The sequence below is a fragment of the Corapipo altera genome, unplaced genomic scaffold, assembly GCF_003945725.1.
Source record: "Corapipo altera isolate COAL_440 unplaced genomic scaffold, ASM394572v1 126, whole genome shotgun sequence".
In the NCBI taxonomy this organism is placed as follows: Eukaryota; Metazoa; Chordata; class Aves; order Passeriformes; family Pipridae; genus Corapipo; species Corapipo altera.
Genome location: NW_020884937.1, coordinates 690,792 through 704,957, shown reverse-complemented (window position 1 = coordinate 704,957; position 14,166 = coordinate 690,792). Strand labels below are relative to the sequence as shown.

The 14,166-nt window shown below is 49.3% G+C and overlaps 1 protein-coding gene across 3 annotated transcripts in view; it reads right to left on the bottom strand.

Moving 5' to 3' along the window:
- Positions 1-1,700: 1,700 nt before the first annotated feature.
- LOC113955273 (mitogen-activated protein kinase kinase kinase 3-like) overlaps positions 1,701-14,166 on the bottom strand; it is a 77,200-nt gene continuing 64,734 nt past the window's right edge. For all 3 annotated transcript variants that reach the window (XM_027660563.1, XM_027660565.1, XM_027660564.1), the window contains exons 10-17: positions 12,382-12,449; positions 10,418-10,510; positions 9,242-9,436; positions 8,290-8,438; positions 7,565-7,696; positions 4,550-4,679; positions 3,786-3,963; positions 1,701-2,552 (exon numbers count right to left, since the gene is read on the bottom strand). In XM_027660563.1, coding sequence (XP_027516364.1) covers positions 2,324-2,552; positions 3,786-3,963; positions 4,550-4,679; positions 7,565-7,696; positions 8,290-8,438; positions 9,242-9,436; positions 10,418-10,510; positions 12,382-12,449 — 1,174 coding nt within the window. In that variant the 3' untranslated portion in view covers positions 1,701-2,323. The remainder of the gene's footprint in view (positions 2,553-3,785; positions 3,964-4,549; positions 4,680-7,564; positions 7,697-8,289; positions 8,439-9,241; positions 9,437-10,417; positions 10,511-12,381; positions 12,450-14,166) is intronic.

Genomic DNA, 14,166 nt, shown 5'->3' with positions numbered 1-14,166 from the left:
AAATGGTTTTGATTTTTTTTTTTTTTAAACTTTGGTGAACGCGTACTTTGTTGCTCTCTTCTGCCAAGCCCCTTCCCAGCCAACGCTGATTTTTTTTTTCCTTGTATTTGTTTCCAGCCATCCCATATTACTGATCAGACTGATGGATTTGGTCCTGTTCACAGAATGAAGTCCTTCATTCCCCCTTGGCAAGGGGTGACTTTACCCCCTCAAGGAAAGCTGTCCATCACTGCCATAGTCGACTGGCACAAATCCCCGGTGTTGCTCCATCACTGCCCTCCAGCTTCCCCGGATCCCAGCCTGGGCAATAATCAGCCTCTGCAGCTTTCAGGCAAACTTCTAGGGAATTATTTTAGCTATTTCTTTTAATTTGCCCTAACACTCACAGAGTTTCATTATTTTAAAACTGAAATAACCCTTAGAATCATGAAATCATCGAATGGTTTGGGCTGGAAGGGATCTTAAAGGTCACCTCGTTCCAAGTGCCCTGCCACAGGCAGGGACACCTTCCTCTAGATCAGGTTGCTCCAAGCCCCATCCAAACTGGCCTTGAATGTTTCCAGAGAAGGGTCACCCACAGCTTCTCTGGGCAACCTCTTAAATTTTGCTTCTCTTTTCAGAGCTAAGGATGCAGAAATGCTCCCACTGCCACACCAGCACTGCAAAGCCTTGATCTCCTCCACGTGGAAGAATTCAAGGATGTATTCACACAAACAACCAATTTCTCACTTTCCTCTTAAGTCTAAGCAACACTTTTCATTTTCAATGAACGCCAGTGTTAAAATAAACCTGTGTCTGGCGTTGGCCTGAGGATGGAACCTCCCAGTACCTTCTTATTTAACCCTTTGCTGAGCCAGGTGGAACTAGCTAACCCCGCAGGGAAGGGGGAGGTGGGATGGAGCAACTAATTTATCCAAAACAACCAAGATCTGATTAATTATTTAATTACCTTCCAGGAACTCTGCGCGTGCTCCCTGCCAAGGTTTTCCAGCAGGGACAGAGGCCACAGCTGGAAAACTCTGACCAGTTTTCCAGCTGGTCAGAGGCCACAGCCCAGCTCTGCTTTCAACTGGCCCATTTTCTCCTACAACTTCAAATCTACTGTGGGAAGAAATCTGCTTCCAGCTCCCCTCGACCACCACAGATCCACTCCCCTGGTCTGAGGCTCCATGATCCTGCAGCTGCTCCCTTGGGCACCACCAGGGAGATGACACCCCCCTTCCCTGTACCTGGGCGTGGTCTCACAAGGCATGGAGGAGGAGGCACCCAGATCCACAGGCACTGGTCCTCTCTGCCTAATTTTAGGCACTCGCTTGGGTTTTACAAAGACCCCCTGGGCTCTTCCTACAGCTCCACTTCCAAAACACATTGGCATCCTCCCAGCCCCAGCATAGCAGCATGGGCATGGATTAGCAGAGCTGTGGCTTAGCAGAGCAATCCTCGCTGAGATTCCCTTCAGCTCCCACCTGAGTCCTGATGGTTCCCAACGTGATCTAGCTGGTGCTGAGCCCTGCCAGCATCAACAGCATTTAAACATCATAGTCATTTAAACATCCCTCAGCCCGTGGCAGGGGTCCCGGGCATCCGTCCGTGGGTGTACCCAGCAGAGACCTCCTGCACCCCGAGAAGACCCCTTTCTTCCCAGACTCACATACACACACACACAAACATGCACACCAACGCAAAGTCAACACAGCTGCTGCATCATCACACCCGACTCCGAGTCGAGCATCACTCCTTGATTGTAACCGCGTAAGGCACAGGACAGATTGAAACGCCGCCCCCCTGGAGCCGCCGGCTGGTCCCATGAGCTCCAGCGGGGTCAGTCCCCTTGGGAACGGGGACACCCGGGTCCCCCCGACTCTGCGGTCTGAGGATCATCTCCTCCGGCTCGGCTGAAGGCCCTGTCTCTGTTCCTCTGCGAAAGGCAGTGATGGCCACTGAGCATCCGATTCCTCCCCCGGTCCTGAGGGTGCTGCCAGCACCGCCGTCATGCTGGGGGGACAGATCCCATTTGCTGCACTTCCCCCAAGAGATCAGTTACACGGCGAGGGGGGACAACCCCGGTACCGCTGGCGGCGAGGAGGTTACGTGGTCCCAGGCCAGCACCCGCACAGTCCGGGAAATCCCTCGCTCCGAATTCCCGGCGCCAACAGTCCCGAACGCAGCTTGAAAATCCAACAGCGTGGCGGGTGCCGAGGCAACGACGAGCGAGAAGGGACCTGCGGGGGCCACTGTCAGGACAGCCCCAAGCAGGGGTCTGACCGCGGGTCCAGCGGCCGCCTCCGTCCCGCCGGCGCTTCCCAACCCCGCTGCCGGGGGCTCAGAGCCCGCAGTTGACAAAGGGATGTCTCAGCAGGTCCTCGGCCGTCGGCCTCCGCTTCTCCTCCACGAAGATCTGCTTGAGGAAGTTTCGGCAGCAGCTGGAGACGCTGTCAGGGAGCTGAGGGTTGGTCGGCTGGGTGGCGATCTTGAAAATAGCCGCCATGGCCTCGAACTCTGCCCACGGCGGCTTCTCCGTTAACATCTCCACCACGGTGCAGGCCACGCTCCTGCAACAGTGCCAAGCACAGGGGTGAGGCAGCGGGAAAGGGTCGGGGGTGGTGGCCCTGCAGGTGATGTCTGATCACCTGCCTGAATGGACTGTGTGGGAAGCAAACGCCCAAGAGGTGAGCACATGTCCCCCAAAGCTCCCTGGTCCACTTGGCACTGGGATTTCCACTCCCACAGCAGGAGTGAACTCACGAGCCTTGCCCTAAAGCTGGTGGATTTTCTGCCTACGTTAACCATCAGATACTAAGTTTCATAAAACTGCGTGAGAGATCTTATTAGGGCATCCCCTGAAGGGAAGCCCAGGCACAGGTTTGGACACCATAGTTTCAGCAATACTAGCTCCCCAGGAAGCTCAGCTAGAATGAAACGTTTGCTCATTCCCAACTTAATCTCTGAGGTGTATCTGACAAAGAACACATCTGATGAGCAGCAAAGAGCCTGTGAGGTTTCTCTCTGCCTGCTGAGGAGTCCTTGTCTCAGCAGGGACACTCTGCCACCTCCATTCATAGTTGATCCTAAAAAACTTAAACCACATTTCCCTTCCATCAGCCAGGGCAGGTGGTGCAAGGTACATGGCTGCCTGCTAAGGACTCCCTAGGTTTCCCCCACCAAATAGGGTTCTCTTGGAAGGACTAGTTTTTGTTGACCCTACTTGCTTGGGCACGCAATGGAAAGCACACTAAAGGCAATGTTTCCTTCTCATTTATTAGGAGGATTAATACTGTTATCCCAACTCTTTCAGGCTCCATCTGACATCCTTCACAAATCAAATCATTCACAAGCAGCCAATAGTTTTTGTTGTCTTCGTGCCTGAGCCACATGCAAACATCCAGGAGCAGATTTTGAAAGGCCTCTTAGATGTCCTGAGCCTCTGAGCTCGGCTTAGCAAACCTAAAATCAGGGCCGCCAAAACTCAACAGCTCTTTTAGTGAACTTCGTTATCAATTTGCTTTCCAGAACTGACAGCAGTTATGGGACTAAGCTGAACATGATACTCACACACGACAAGAGCTTCCAAAAGCAAGCTCTGATTCTGACTGCTCCTGTTTTGGGATCTTCAGCTACAACATGCTCCCTCTGGATATCCACACAGCTGATTCTAACATACATCTCCTATTTCCATCCTTCGCACTGCTTCCAACTACTAACTACACCTGTTGCTCCCATTACAACTTCCCCAAAGGACTGCTTGATTTAAGTAGCAGTGGTGGGGTTTGTACTGTATCCCTTACCACACATCAGCTTTCCTTCCGTAGCCCTCTCCACTGATAACCTCTGGGCTCATCCAGTACGGTGTTCCCGTGACAGATTTAATCCCAGTCCCAGACATGCAGATGGTCTGGATGCGTTTGCTGGCCCCAAAATCTCCAAGTTTCACATTTCCAGCAGAATCTCTCAGGATATTGGCACCTGGGGTGAAAAGCAAAGACAAAACCACAAGAGATGAAAGCAACAACCTGAACTGAAGTGGCTACAGTGAGGAGAGCAGGAAGGGCAAGGGCACAGAGCCAGGCATGAGGGGGCCCAAAGGGCTGTGGTGGGGCTGGACTCAGCATTATGTAAAATTCTTTTCTCCTAAAGCAGCTGTTCTTCAAGAGGGTTGACTCCCACCAGCATCCCCTCACTCCCCACGTTTCCCAAAATTGAGCAGTGAATAGGAGCCGACAGATCATCCTCCCCACCCACAGACAGCAGAATAGAGCCCCAGACCTCTCTGAATGCCAGAGCCTCTAAGTTCCTGAGTATGTTACACCAGGTTTTTGCATGCTTAAGGGCAGTTAACAACAGTCCCTCTCGCGAGAAGACAGCACAAGATTTTGGCTTCAGCTGCACGTTCAAGATTTTCATGGTTCAAGCTGGTGAAGGGCAGGGGCAAAAATACTTTAAATGTGAGATCCCAGCACTATGCTGTGCACAGGAATTTATACTGGGGCCGGGGGAGGCTGGGTTGAACAAATCCAAGCAAGCAAGAAGCCTCTCTGTATTATCCATTCACCTTTAATGTCCCTGTGGACAATCATATTGCTGTGTAGGTAGAAGACTCCCTGGAGGATCTGCCTGGTGTACTTCCGTGTGACGTTCTCGGTCAGAGCACCGTAAGCTTTTAGCTGGTCCTTTATTGAGCCCTGTTGCAAAGAAACAACATGAACCCACCGTAAGGACCAGTAGAACTATTGTGTCACAGGAACTTTTTAAACTTTCCTGACCACTTTATCATCCACCACAAAAAAAACCTCAAACCATTCTGTGAAGAAACAGCAAGATAAAAGTCCACTTAGTGCTGAACAGAGGAAAGATTTGTCCTCATGTCCCAGATCCCAGCGGAGAAAAAGGTACAATTTCTGATGCATGTCTGTGTTTCCTCCTGGCAGCACTACAGACCTTTTCCCCCCTCTAGTGGCTGGATGGGTGTCACCATCTCATGGAGATGGACCAAACTGATGAGGAATTACAACTCAAAGCAAGAAGATCAACTTGACTAATTAAATTCATAGAATCATTATGGTTGGAAAAGACCTCTGAGATCATCGAGTACAACTATTAACCCAGCACTGCCATTCAACACCAAGCCATGTGTTTTCTGAACACTTTCAGGGTTGGTGACTCCACCACTTCCCTGGGCAGCCTGTTCCAATGCTTCACCACCCTTCCAGTGAAGAAATTTTTGTAATATCCAACCTAAATCTCCCCTTTCCCTATTGTTTCCCCTTGTCTTATCGTTTGTTACTTAAGAGAAAAGACCGACCCCACCTGCCTACAACCTCCTTTCAGGTAGCTGTAGAGAGTCAGTTCTTCAGGGCCAAGAGAACTCAGTCTTCTATGAAGCCTCCTCCCAAAACTTCACACAGCAAGGAGCAACCACGGCCACGAGGGACAACCACCCACTCACAGGACTGCTCCAACTAATTGAATCTCTCAAACTGTTTTGATTTTATTGATCAAAGAGGAAAGGAAGCAGAGGTGCAGATATTATCATCTGCAAGAGGCTGACACCCTTGGCTTTAGCTGCATTTTCTGTCCACTTGGGAGTTGGATGCGTCTCACTGCGGCAGAGCCGGCTTTTAGCAGGACGAACCAGAGGCAGATTTGGGGTTCACACTCAGCTCTACCTCCAGTACTCAGGTTAGCTGGGAAGCAAGAGGGGAAACTCATGGTGTTTCTGCCTGTCCTGCAGCTCTGGGATTGATCCAAGATTGCCAGTCCTTCTGTTCTGGGAACAGTGGCTGCTCTGCTCCAAGTCAGTCTGTCAAACTTTATCAGCTTTTCCCATCCACCCAACTCTGCTGTTGCTCTGCCCAGCTACTGTTTTGGCTTCTTTTGAGGCTGGTGGTGATCCTGTGGATGGGCCTCTCCTTTCCCTTTCACAGTACTGCTGGAGCCCTCCAAAATGCTCTAAATGACCCCCTCACACAACCTGTATGCAGGGTATGTTCACTCATCCACAACCACACAAACTTTCTTATCCTGTCCTCCCTCATCCTGAGGGGGAACATCAAACAAGAAGGGGACACAGGTTCTTTGAGGCCTGTGGTCATTCTGTTTTCCAAGCACAAATTAAATAAAATAGCTTATGGGCAGGACAGAAACTACGAAGTCAGCTATTAACTGGGTTCATAAGAACAACAAGCTAATGATGCACCCAAGCTTGGCCCCATGAAGATTTTGCCAAGTTGTCTGTCTTAAATTGGAAGTTTGGCCAGACCCAGCATTGCAGAGCTGCTGCCCTGCAAGGTCTGGGAACTCACTCACTTCCACTGGCCTTGGAAACCAGAGCCCTGAGCTGCTTTTGTGAAATGAACTGTTGTTTCAGCAGCAAAGTCAATCTGTATTTGGTCAGAGCTCGGGTTTATCATTAAAAAAAACAAACACTGAACTTCCAGCCCTGCTGGACGCTGCCCCAGCATCAAATGCTGGTTTCCTGGCTCTAACAAACATCGGCACGCTGAGGAATAAGCAGCAAGGGGACTGCTGGAATTCCTGGGATTTACTCCTCTGGGTCCACACCTCGTGGTGAGACCTTAAAATGAGATGTCTGCCCACAGGGAGAGAGGGAGGACATGGCTTGGAAGGGACTCAGATGCATGGAAGTCCACCTGACCACTCACATGCAAGATGTGTTAGGAGAGCTTCTAGCACGTTTACTAAAGACCAAAATTATTTGCAACCAGATGACATAATTGTCCCTTCGGACCTTACAAATATCTGTATAAACAAGGGTTTATTCTCCCACACTCTGGGGAACAAATCCAGCTGGACAGGAGGGACTTGGGAGAACAGATCCTCCAGCAATGTAAATAGCGTTATGCTGATTTACACCAACCGATGACTTTGTCTAATGGCTGATGTAATTCACAAGCTCCCAAACAGAAAGAGATGTTCAACTCATCCATGTACATTTTCCAGCCCTGTTTAGACTCCCTCAAAGCTTTCTGACCTTCTTTTTCCCAGGGGCTATTTCATCCTATATCAGCAAAGTCACAAATTGAAGCTGCTCGTGCACAAGAGGATAACACTCCCCACGAAAAGCTCTGTCCTCAACAGAAGGCTCCAAGTGAGTAACACTGTTTTTAATACACACGTGCTGAAAAGCCACAAATAATTGGTGACAGCTGTGGGAGGACAGTTGTACTATTAGCTTTTCCTGCAGGGATTTGCAATAAATACTTAAGGGTGGGCTCAGGCCACAGTGTTTGGAGCCAGATCCTGGATCACATCCCACATTCACCAAGTGCAGATTCCAGATTGTGAACACACCCTGCTCCAGGATTCAAACCTAAAACCTGCCTGCAAGGCTTTTCGTTTCACCCAGTGCACGTTGAGGGGCTTCACCATGACATCTGACTCACATCCTAAGCTTTCTCAAGTCCTTAGGGATGCATCCAGTGCTCTGGTTTAGCTCATCAGCTATGGAGCAGCTCAGCTGGATAGTTTGGCTCCAGATCCAAATTTCACCAAACTCCAGGACAGTTTCAATCTGTTTTCTGCCATTCAGGACAGGAGCCACACTTACCCCTGGCATGTATTCAACAAAGATAGACAGTTTCTTCTCCTCAGGGTCCCTCAGGCACCCGTAGTACTGCACTATCCTGTCGTGACGGAGAGTCTTCAACAGCTGGATCTCACATTCTAAAGCATTCACCTCCTGTAACAAAACAGACATGCTTCCTGGTGAAAGGGAATGATAACTTTGAGAATATTATCCAAATACTGCTCGATGCTGAGCACACTTTTTGCAGCCCCTGTGAAGCTGCCTGTGAAGAAACTGGCCACAGGAGGCTCAGAAATGAGGAACACTGCTCTAAGAGAAAGGTAAGGAGAGAGACACATGGGATACACAAGGGCTTGGCTTTGAGACAGGTTTACTTATTATTACTTGTGTTCACAGAGCTTTTCTGGAAAGGTGTCACTGAAGTCCCCAGCAAAGCTAATGCAGTGTCCAGAGAGGAGAGAAGGTGAAGGGGAGCAAGAAGGACAAAACTAAGGAAGAGCAGCCACACCTGCAAGAGATGATACCTGATACAGAGCAGGTCAATGTGATCAAGGGACTAAGAGGCAGAGAAATCACCAGAGCACCCTGACTGGTGCCACAAGCCAATCAGGACCACTCTAAAGAGGGAAAACAACACCCTGCCTCCACACACCGCCTTCCATCAGGGACACAGACACCTCCACCCTCAGCCTCCAGCCCACAACTCCCCAGGGTGCTGCAGAACAGACTCCTACCCTCATACTCACTTTACTTGTCTCTTGGCTGTCAGGATCAAAAGGCACCTGCTTCACTGACAGCTCCCGCCCAGTGTCAGCATCGTAGCAGAGATAAACCTCCCCAAAAGCTCCTCTTCCCAGCAGCTTCCCCAGCCTCCAGTTCACAGGTGCCTGCAGGGCTGTATGAGAAAGGAGAGGGTTCAAAGAGTGCATCAGGGAGGCTTCAGCATCCTCCTGACCTGACAGTGTGCAGGGCAGTCAGTAAGCCACCCTCTCCTAGGGGCACCAGGACAAACCAGTTTTAGCACTGGTGCTACTGGCATGGGGGGATATCTCCCAGTCTGCACTAGCATAAAGCAGTATCAAGTCCTAAAAAAGTCCTATTTCATTAAGAGTCCTTCCTCCAAAACCTGTTTTCTTAGCCAATGTTGGACTTGCCCCTCTGCTCTGGGACTGGTTAGCGAGATCCAGCATGGCTGAGCAGCAACCCAGGCAGGGACCAGTAAGGACTTTTCTATCTCATGGCTCATTTCTAGGTTGTTATTTATCACTGAACAGGCCCCAAATGCACCAAGTTCTACAGTATGGGCAGTTTTGCAATGGCAGAAGAGCCTGGGTGCTGGGGTGACAGCAATGTAATCCAAGGAGTGGAGCCTCTGGACACATTTGCTCCCACAACCCAAGCCTCTCTGAAGCTTCTGCTGCATGAGCACACTGACAGTCCAACACACAAGCAATTTTCTGCAACCCAGCAAGTGCTGAACACCAGCTGACACCATCAAGGCCAAGGTAAGATACAATGTGTGGTTTTAAATCATTCTCATTGAGACACAAGCTCATGCAATGTGCCTCGTGCTGGGGGTGCATTCACCGACAGTTGACTCAGCTGCTCATGGTAACTCAGCAGGTCTTGGTAACTCAATTTTGTGTTGAGGCTCAGCTCTGCTGAGACCTCAGGCACTCGGGGCTTTGTTTCACTCACAGTTCCTCGCTTTTGTAGGGGAGGTGCTGAAGACTTGCAGACCCTTCTCACAATTGTTCCAACATTTGGGCCTGTACTCATCGTACTGCAGCGTGCTGAGCTTGCTGTCCCCGTTAAAACTCTTGGTTCTGCTGGAGGGGACGAGCTGGAACAGGTTCTCCTGCGGGAAGTAACTCCTGGGGAAAGTCCTCCGACCTGCAGGAGAGAAGGGGGAAAGTTACAGCAAGAACGCACACACCAGGTTGGACCTACCTGTCACCACCTTCTCATGTCACTGCCCAGATCCTCACCTCTTCAAATGAAACAAAACAACTGTAATTAAACTGAAGCAAAGCCCTGCAAACATTTTAAATTCAATTTAACAGTTGATAACAGCAGGAATTACATCTAATGCAGATGCTTCCAGAGGGGTTTGCAACAGTTTAATTACATTAAGGGGTTTGTTAGCTGTTAATCACAAGTAAACATTGAACAGGCAGGGATTTACATTGCAAATTATCCCTGCCATCCCCTAAGTCCATAATGCAAATGACCACACAGCAGTGCCAGACCTGCTTCCACAGGGGTGTCAGTGAGAGATGAAGTTCATTCTGGAAGGCTCAATATGCTCTCTGCATGTATTCACTACTTTTTTCCCAAGGGAATTTGATTCTAATTCAGTTTGGCCTCCCACAGCTTGCAGTTTCACACAGTGAAGGAAAGAGCAGGAAAAAGGTGATGGAGTGGTCCCCAAAGCTCAGAACTCAACAGCTGAAAACACAGAACAGAACAGAAACTGCTACCCTGAAATTGCTCAGGGATTTCCTACAGCTCTGTGAGAAACCTGCTGTAAAGGTCACAAAACAGCATCCTCAAAAAACAAGCAATTTAGGGAAACCGAAAGGTTGATTTTGCCAGGGATGAGAAATGCCAATCATCCACAGGGCTAAGTTAAAACTGCAGGTGTGAGCAGTGGAGGAGCTGAGCACTGACCTTCCTACAGGCCGTAGATGCTCAGCACTTCCCAAGAGCAGAGCCCCAGGGTCGCACGGAGGATGCTCCTCAGAACACACAAGGGAATCCCAAATTCCTTGGTGGTTCTCCCTTTATTAGAAACCTCTCCTTCCCAGGTCTTTCCAGTCCTAGCACTGTCACAAATCATCAAGATCCTGGACCGATCAACCACCCTTTTCTTACCGTCACTGTAGTCCTTGCGGCTTTGGGAGAGGTGGTACTGCCTCGGGAACGTCCCGCCTTTCCCAAACCTCTCGCAGAACGGGATGTCGAAATCTGACAGGAGGGAAGAAGACACACATGATTCCGAGATCAGCTCCGTATCAAATGCCCAGAGTGTTTCTTATGGGAAACACTGAATTACGGGGTAGAACGAGGTGACAAGCTGTTCAATTACGCAACCCTACGCTCCCCAAGGCTCCCTCTGAAATCGCTCCACAGTCACACACTCCTCAGTGGAAAATCAGGGTTAGACACACTGCTCTTGGTGCCCCTAAAGCAGAGGTTTAACTGCTGACTTTATGGACCCTGGCCCACACTGTTCAAGTGAAAGGCAGCGGATTGACATGAACCATGCCTAGTTTCCAAGGCAGAGCACTAAACATCTTATTTGCACATGGAAAACACAAAAATCAGTGTGGATACAGAACTGCCAGGCAGGGTCAGGCCTAGATCCATATATCCAAAACCTTTGCTCTGAAGTCAGTTATTTCCAGGGAAATGCAGAAATCCAGCACTTGTGCCAATACCAGACAATCTCTCCCCTCTTTCTTCTCAGATGCGACTCCTCACCTCTGAAAGCCAGGGACCAATTTATACCTCCAGAGCTCCAAACTTTTATATTTACTTTGATTAAATGCTAGAAAGATAGAATATACAGAAGGGATTAAAGACCATCAGAGTTCAGAAATGGGATGATGAGAGAGATGGATGGACATAAGAGATAAGGACATATTTTTTTAATAAAAGCCACAGCACAGGCAGCCATTGCTGGTAGCACCAAATAACTTGAGATTAAAACATCCCTCCCCATCTTTCACCTGCTGTTTTTCCTCCCTCCAGTTCTAATGACACAGCCCGTTCTGATTGTTTGTTTGTCTTAGCCTGGGGCCAGCAGCCGCTCCTTGGAGGCCGTTCCTGGCCTCTGCTGCTCTTCAGCATGATTGCCAAAAGGAGCACATAATGGCTGAAATATGGTCAGCAGGAGAAGCAACAAGGACAGGGCAAGAGGTTCTCCGGGAGCCACGTGTGAGCGATGGTGCCCAGTGGTGTCTCAAAGCAAAATGCCAAGGGGGGACCATTAAAAACCTTCTGCAACGTGGCCTGACTGCAGCTTCATCTCTGCAGTTCAATCTAGAAATCCTGCCTCAGGCCAGGAATGAGTTCTCCTGCCACAGGCTGGCTGCCATTTGCTCATTTTTAATAGTGCAAGTCATTACAATATTGCAGAGTTTCCATGATTTAACCAGCTGGATGTTTATAAGTGATTAAGCAGTAACTTATGATCCCTGCAAGTTACCAGTAGGTTTCTCTAACAGCATTTGCACAATTGCAGATTATTGTTAATGCAAGTAGAAGAGGTGTAACTCCCTAGAGAGAGTTGGGTTTTGCTCTGTAGGAAGTAGAGATCCTGAAGGGACAACTCCCAGGTACTATCAGAGACAAAAGGTGATCCCACAAGGCTCTGAGCAGCTTGTCAGCACCTCACAGTTTTCTCCAAACAGAAGAGCACAGCCCTCTCAGCAACATCTTCCAACACAGATCTCTCAAAAGCCTTACTTGCTTATATTCATCTACTTCATGGCCTTTGCTGCCCAGTTTGGACTGTTGTTGCTGTAAATTGATACCCAAATCAGGCCCAAAGGTTCTTCAGTGCTACCAGCACTGCTGCAGAGTCAAGAAGGGTTAATGAAGACAAGAGCAGCTCTTCCTGTGTTTGGTGCTCTGGGTCTTTTAATTTTAGAGAACATTCAGGTTTGATCATTGCAGGGTCAATTCTAAAGTGTAACCTAAGCAGTGGGGCTGGTTTGCTTGATTGCTTTTAATTACTTTCCATGCAGTGCCATCTCTCTAATAGCCTTTATCCAGCCTCTTTGCTACATACTTTTTATACTTTTAAGCAAATACAAACCACCAAGAGTGCTTACCCATGCAATCAAGGCTGTCTTTGGGATGGCTCTTCCTTCCAGGAACGGGGGTTTGGGTAAAAGGAGGGCTGCAAAGAGATGAAAAAAAAAAAAACAAACGGGATACATTTATTATGTCAGATAGGCTATGGAATTAACAGACTTTAGAAAGGACAGGCTAAACCGCAAGCTGCACTGATCACTGAGCTCCCACTCTCATCCTGCACAAGAATGAAGATTGGTTTTCTTTGCTGGATCACAGCGTGTTCCTGTGGCAAACAAAAGAGATGCTGCAAAAACCAGGCTGAAAAGAAGCAGCCAAAGATCAGAACACCTGTGCAAAAGGCTTCACAGGAGGGCTGCAGATTTCTCTGCCCTCAGCATCAAGTATTCAACTGTGCAACTCCGCTTTCTATGAGCATTGTTCAGTTGCTGCAGATGTACACACTAAAGTCCTTCAGTCATGCCCAATTCATGCAGGTTTCCCCTTTTCTGCAACATCATCCCCCACCCTCCTCTCACAGGAGGGTCTGTACCACCACTGGGAACATGCACACTCCCAGGAGACCAGGAGGGAGAGTCTGGGATTGGTGCCTCAAGGCTCAAGGTCTTTGAAGTACACTGAGAGATGATAAAGCACTGGAAGGGGATCTCAGCAATCCCAGTTTCACCCCAGGCTCTGTAAGGGCCAACAGGGTGATCTGGACACATTGCTTTGCCACTCTCCCTTTCAACAATATGGGCACAGAGCAGAAATCAGCTTTATGAAGTGCTCTGAAACCTGCTCATGTCAAAGCTGATCACTGTTATGGCAGAGAGGAACTTGTTGTGCTGTTCCTAAGCCTCAGCCTGGCCACCATGCCTGGTAACTCGCTCTGCTCCCTGGAGCTGATGCCATCCCAAGGAACTGGCTGCAAGGGCTCAGCTACATCTTTGCAGGAACAGTCTTACTCCTCTTTCTGCCTTGGAATAACATAGCCCTTCTTGGGCCTTTTCCAGCTCCTAGACCCCATGACTGAACACACCTGCCTGCTTTGCATGTGAAATCAAGCCATACCACCCTCTCACAAACACGCCCAAAACTCTTCTCTCAGTTCCCAATACAAGTGTTACGACCAGCCCACACTCCTGCTGCTCTTCCTGGCAAAGTCTGTGCAAAAGCAAAGCCGGGGCAGAGAGGCCGGGAGCACAAGGAATCCAGCTTCGATACAGCCGTAACAATGAGCAAATACATCAAGGAAATTATTAAGAGCCACAAAAAGGAAATGGACCACGATGCTGAGACAGATCCAAAGCGCACAGAGCAGCAAACCCGAAGCACGCTACACAATCAACCCGACGCAGACCTGCTGGAACACAGCCCTGGTGCTGTATGGCAAAAGCAACAGCGGAAAAAAATAGAAAATCTTTGATGCAGATGGAAAAAAATAATATACCGCTTCCCAAAAGGACACTGTGTCTTATGCACAGCAGCAAACATACAGTTTCTGTGCACGTGTGAGCCGGGACCGAGCAGCCGCATCAGCCATTGAGTCCCAGCCTGGGTTAGTACGTGTCCCAGTTGCTTCCTGCTGGGAAGCTAAACTTAGTTATTGCTTGTCTGGTGTCCTCAGCACCTTGACTGACACGTCTGTGGCTGCTGGCAGTGCACAGAGGCTGCTGAGTTTACCAGTGGTCAATGGAGATCAGACAGCATGCCCGGGGAGGAGGGGACATGGAGAGGCTAATGGAGTATTGACCTGGTGACTGCAGAGAGCCAGAGGGGTGGGAGTTACTGTGAGGGTGGGAAGGCCCTGGCACAGATTG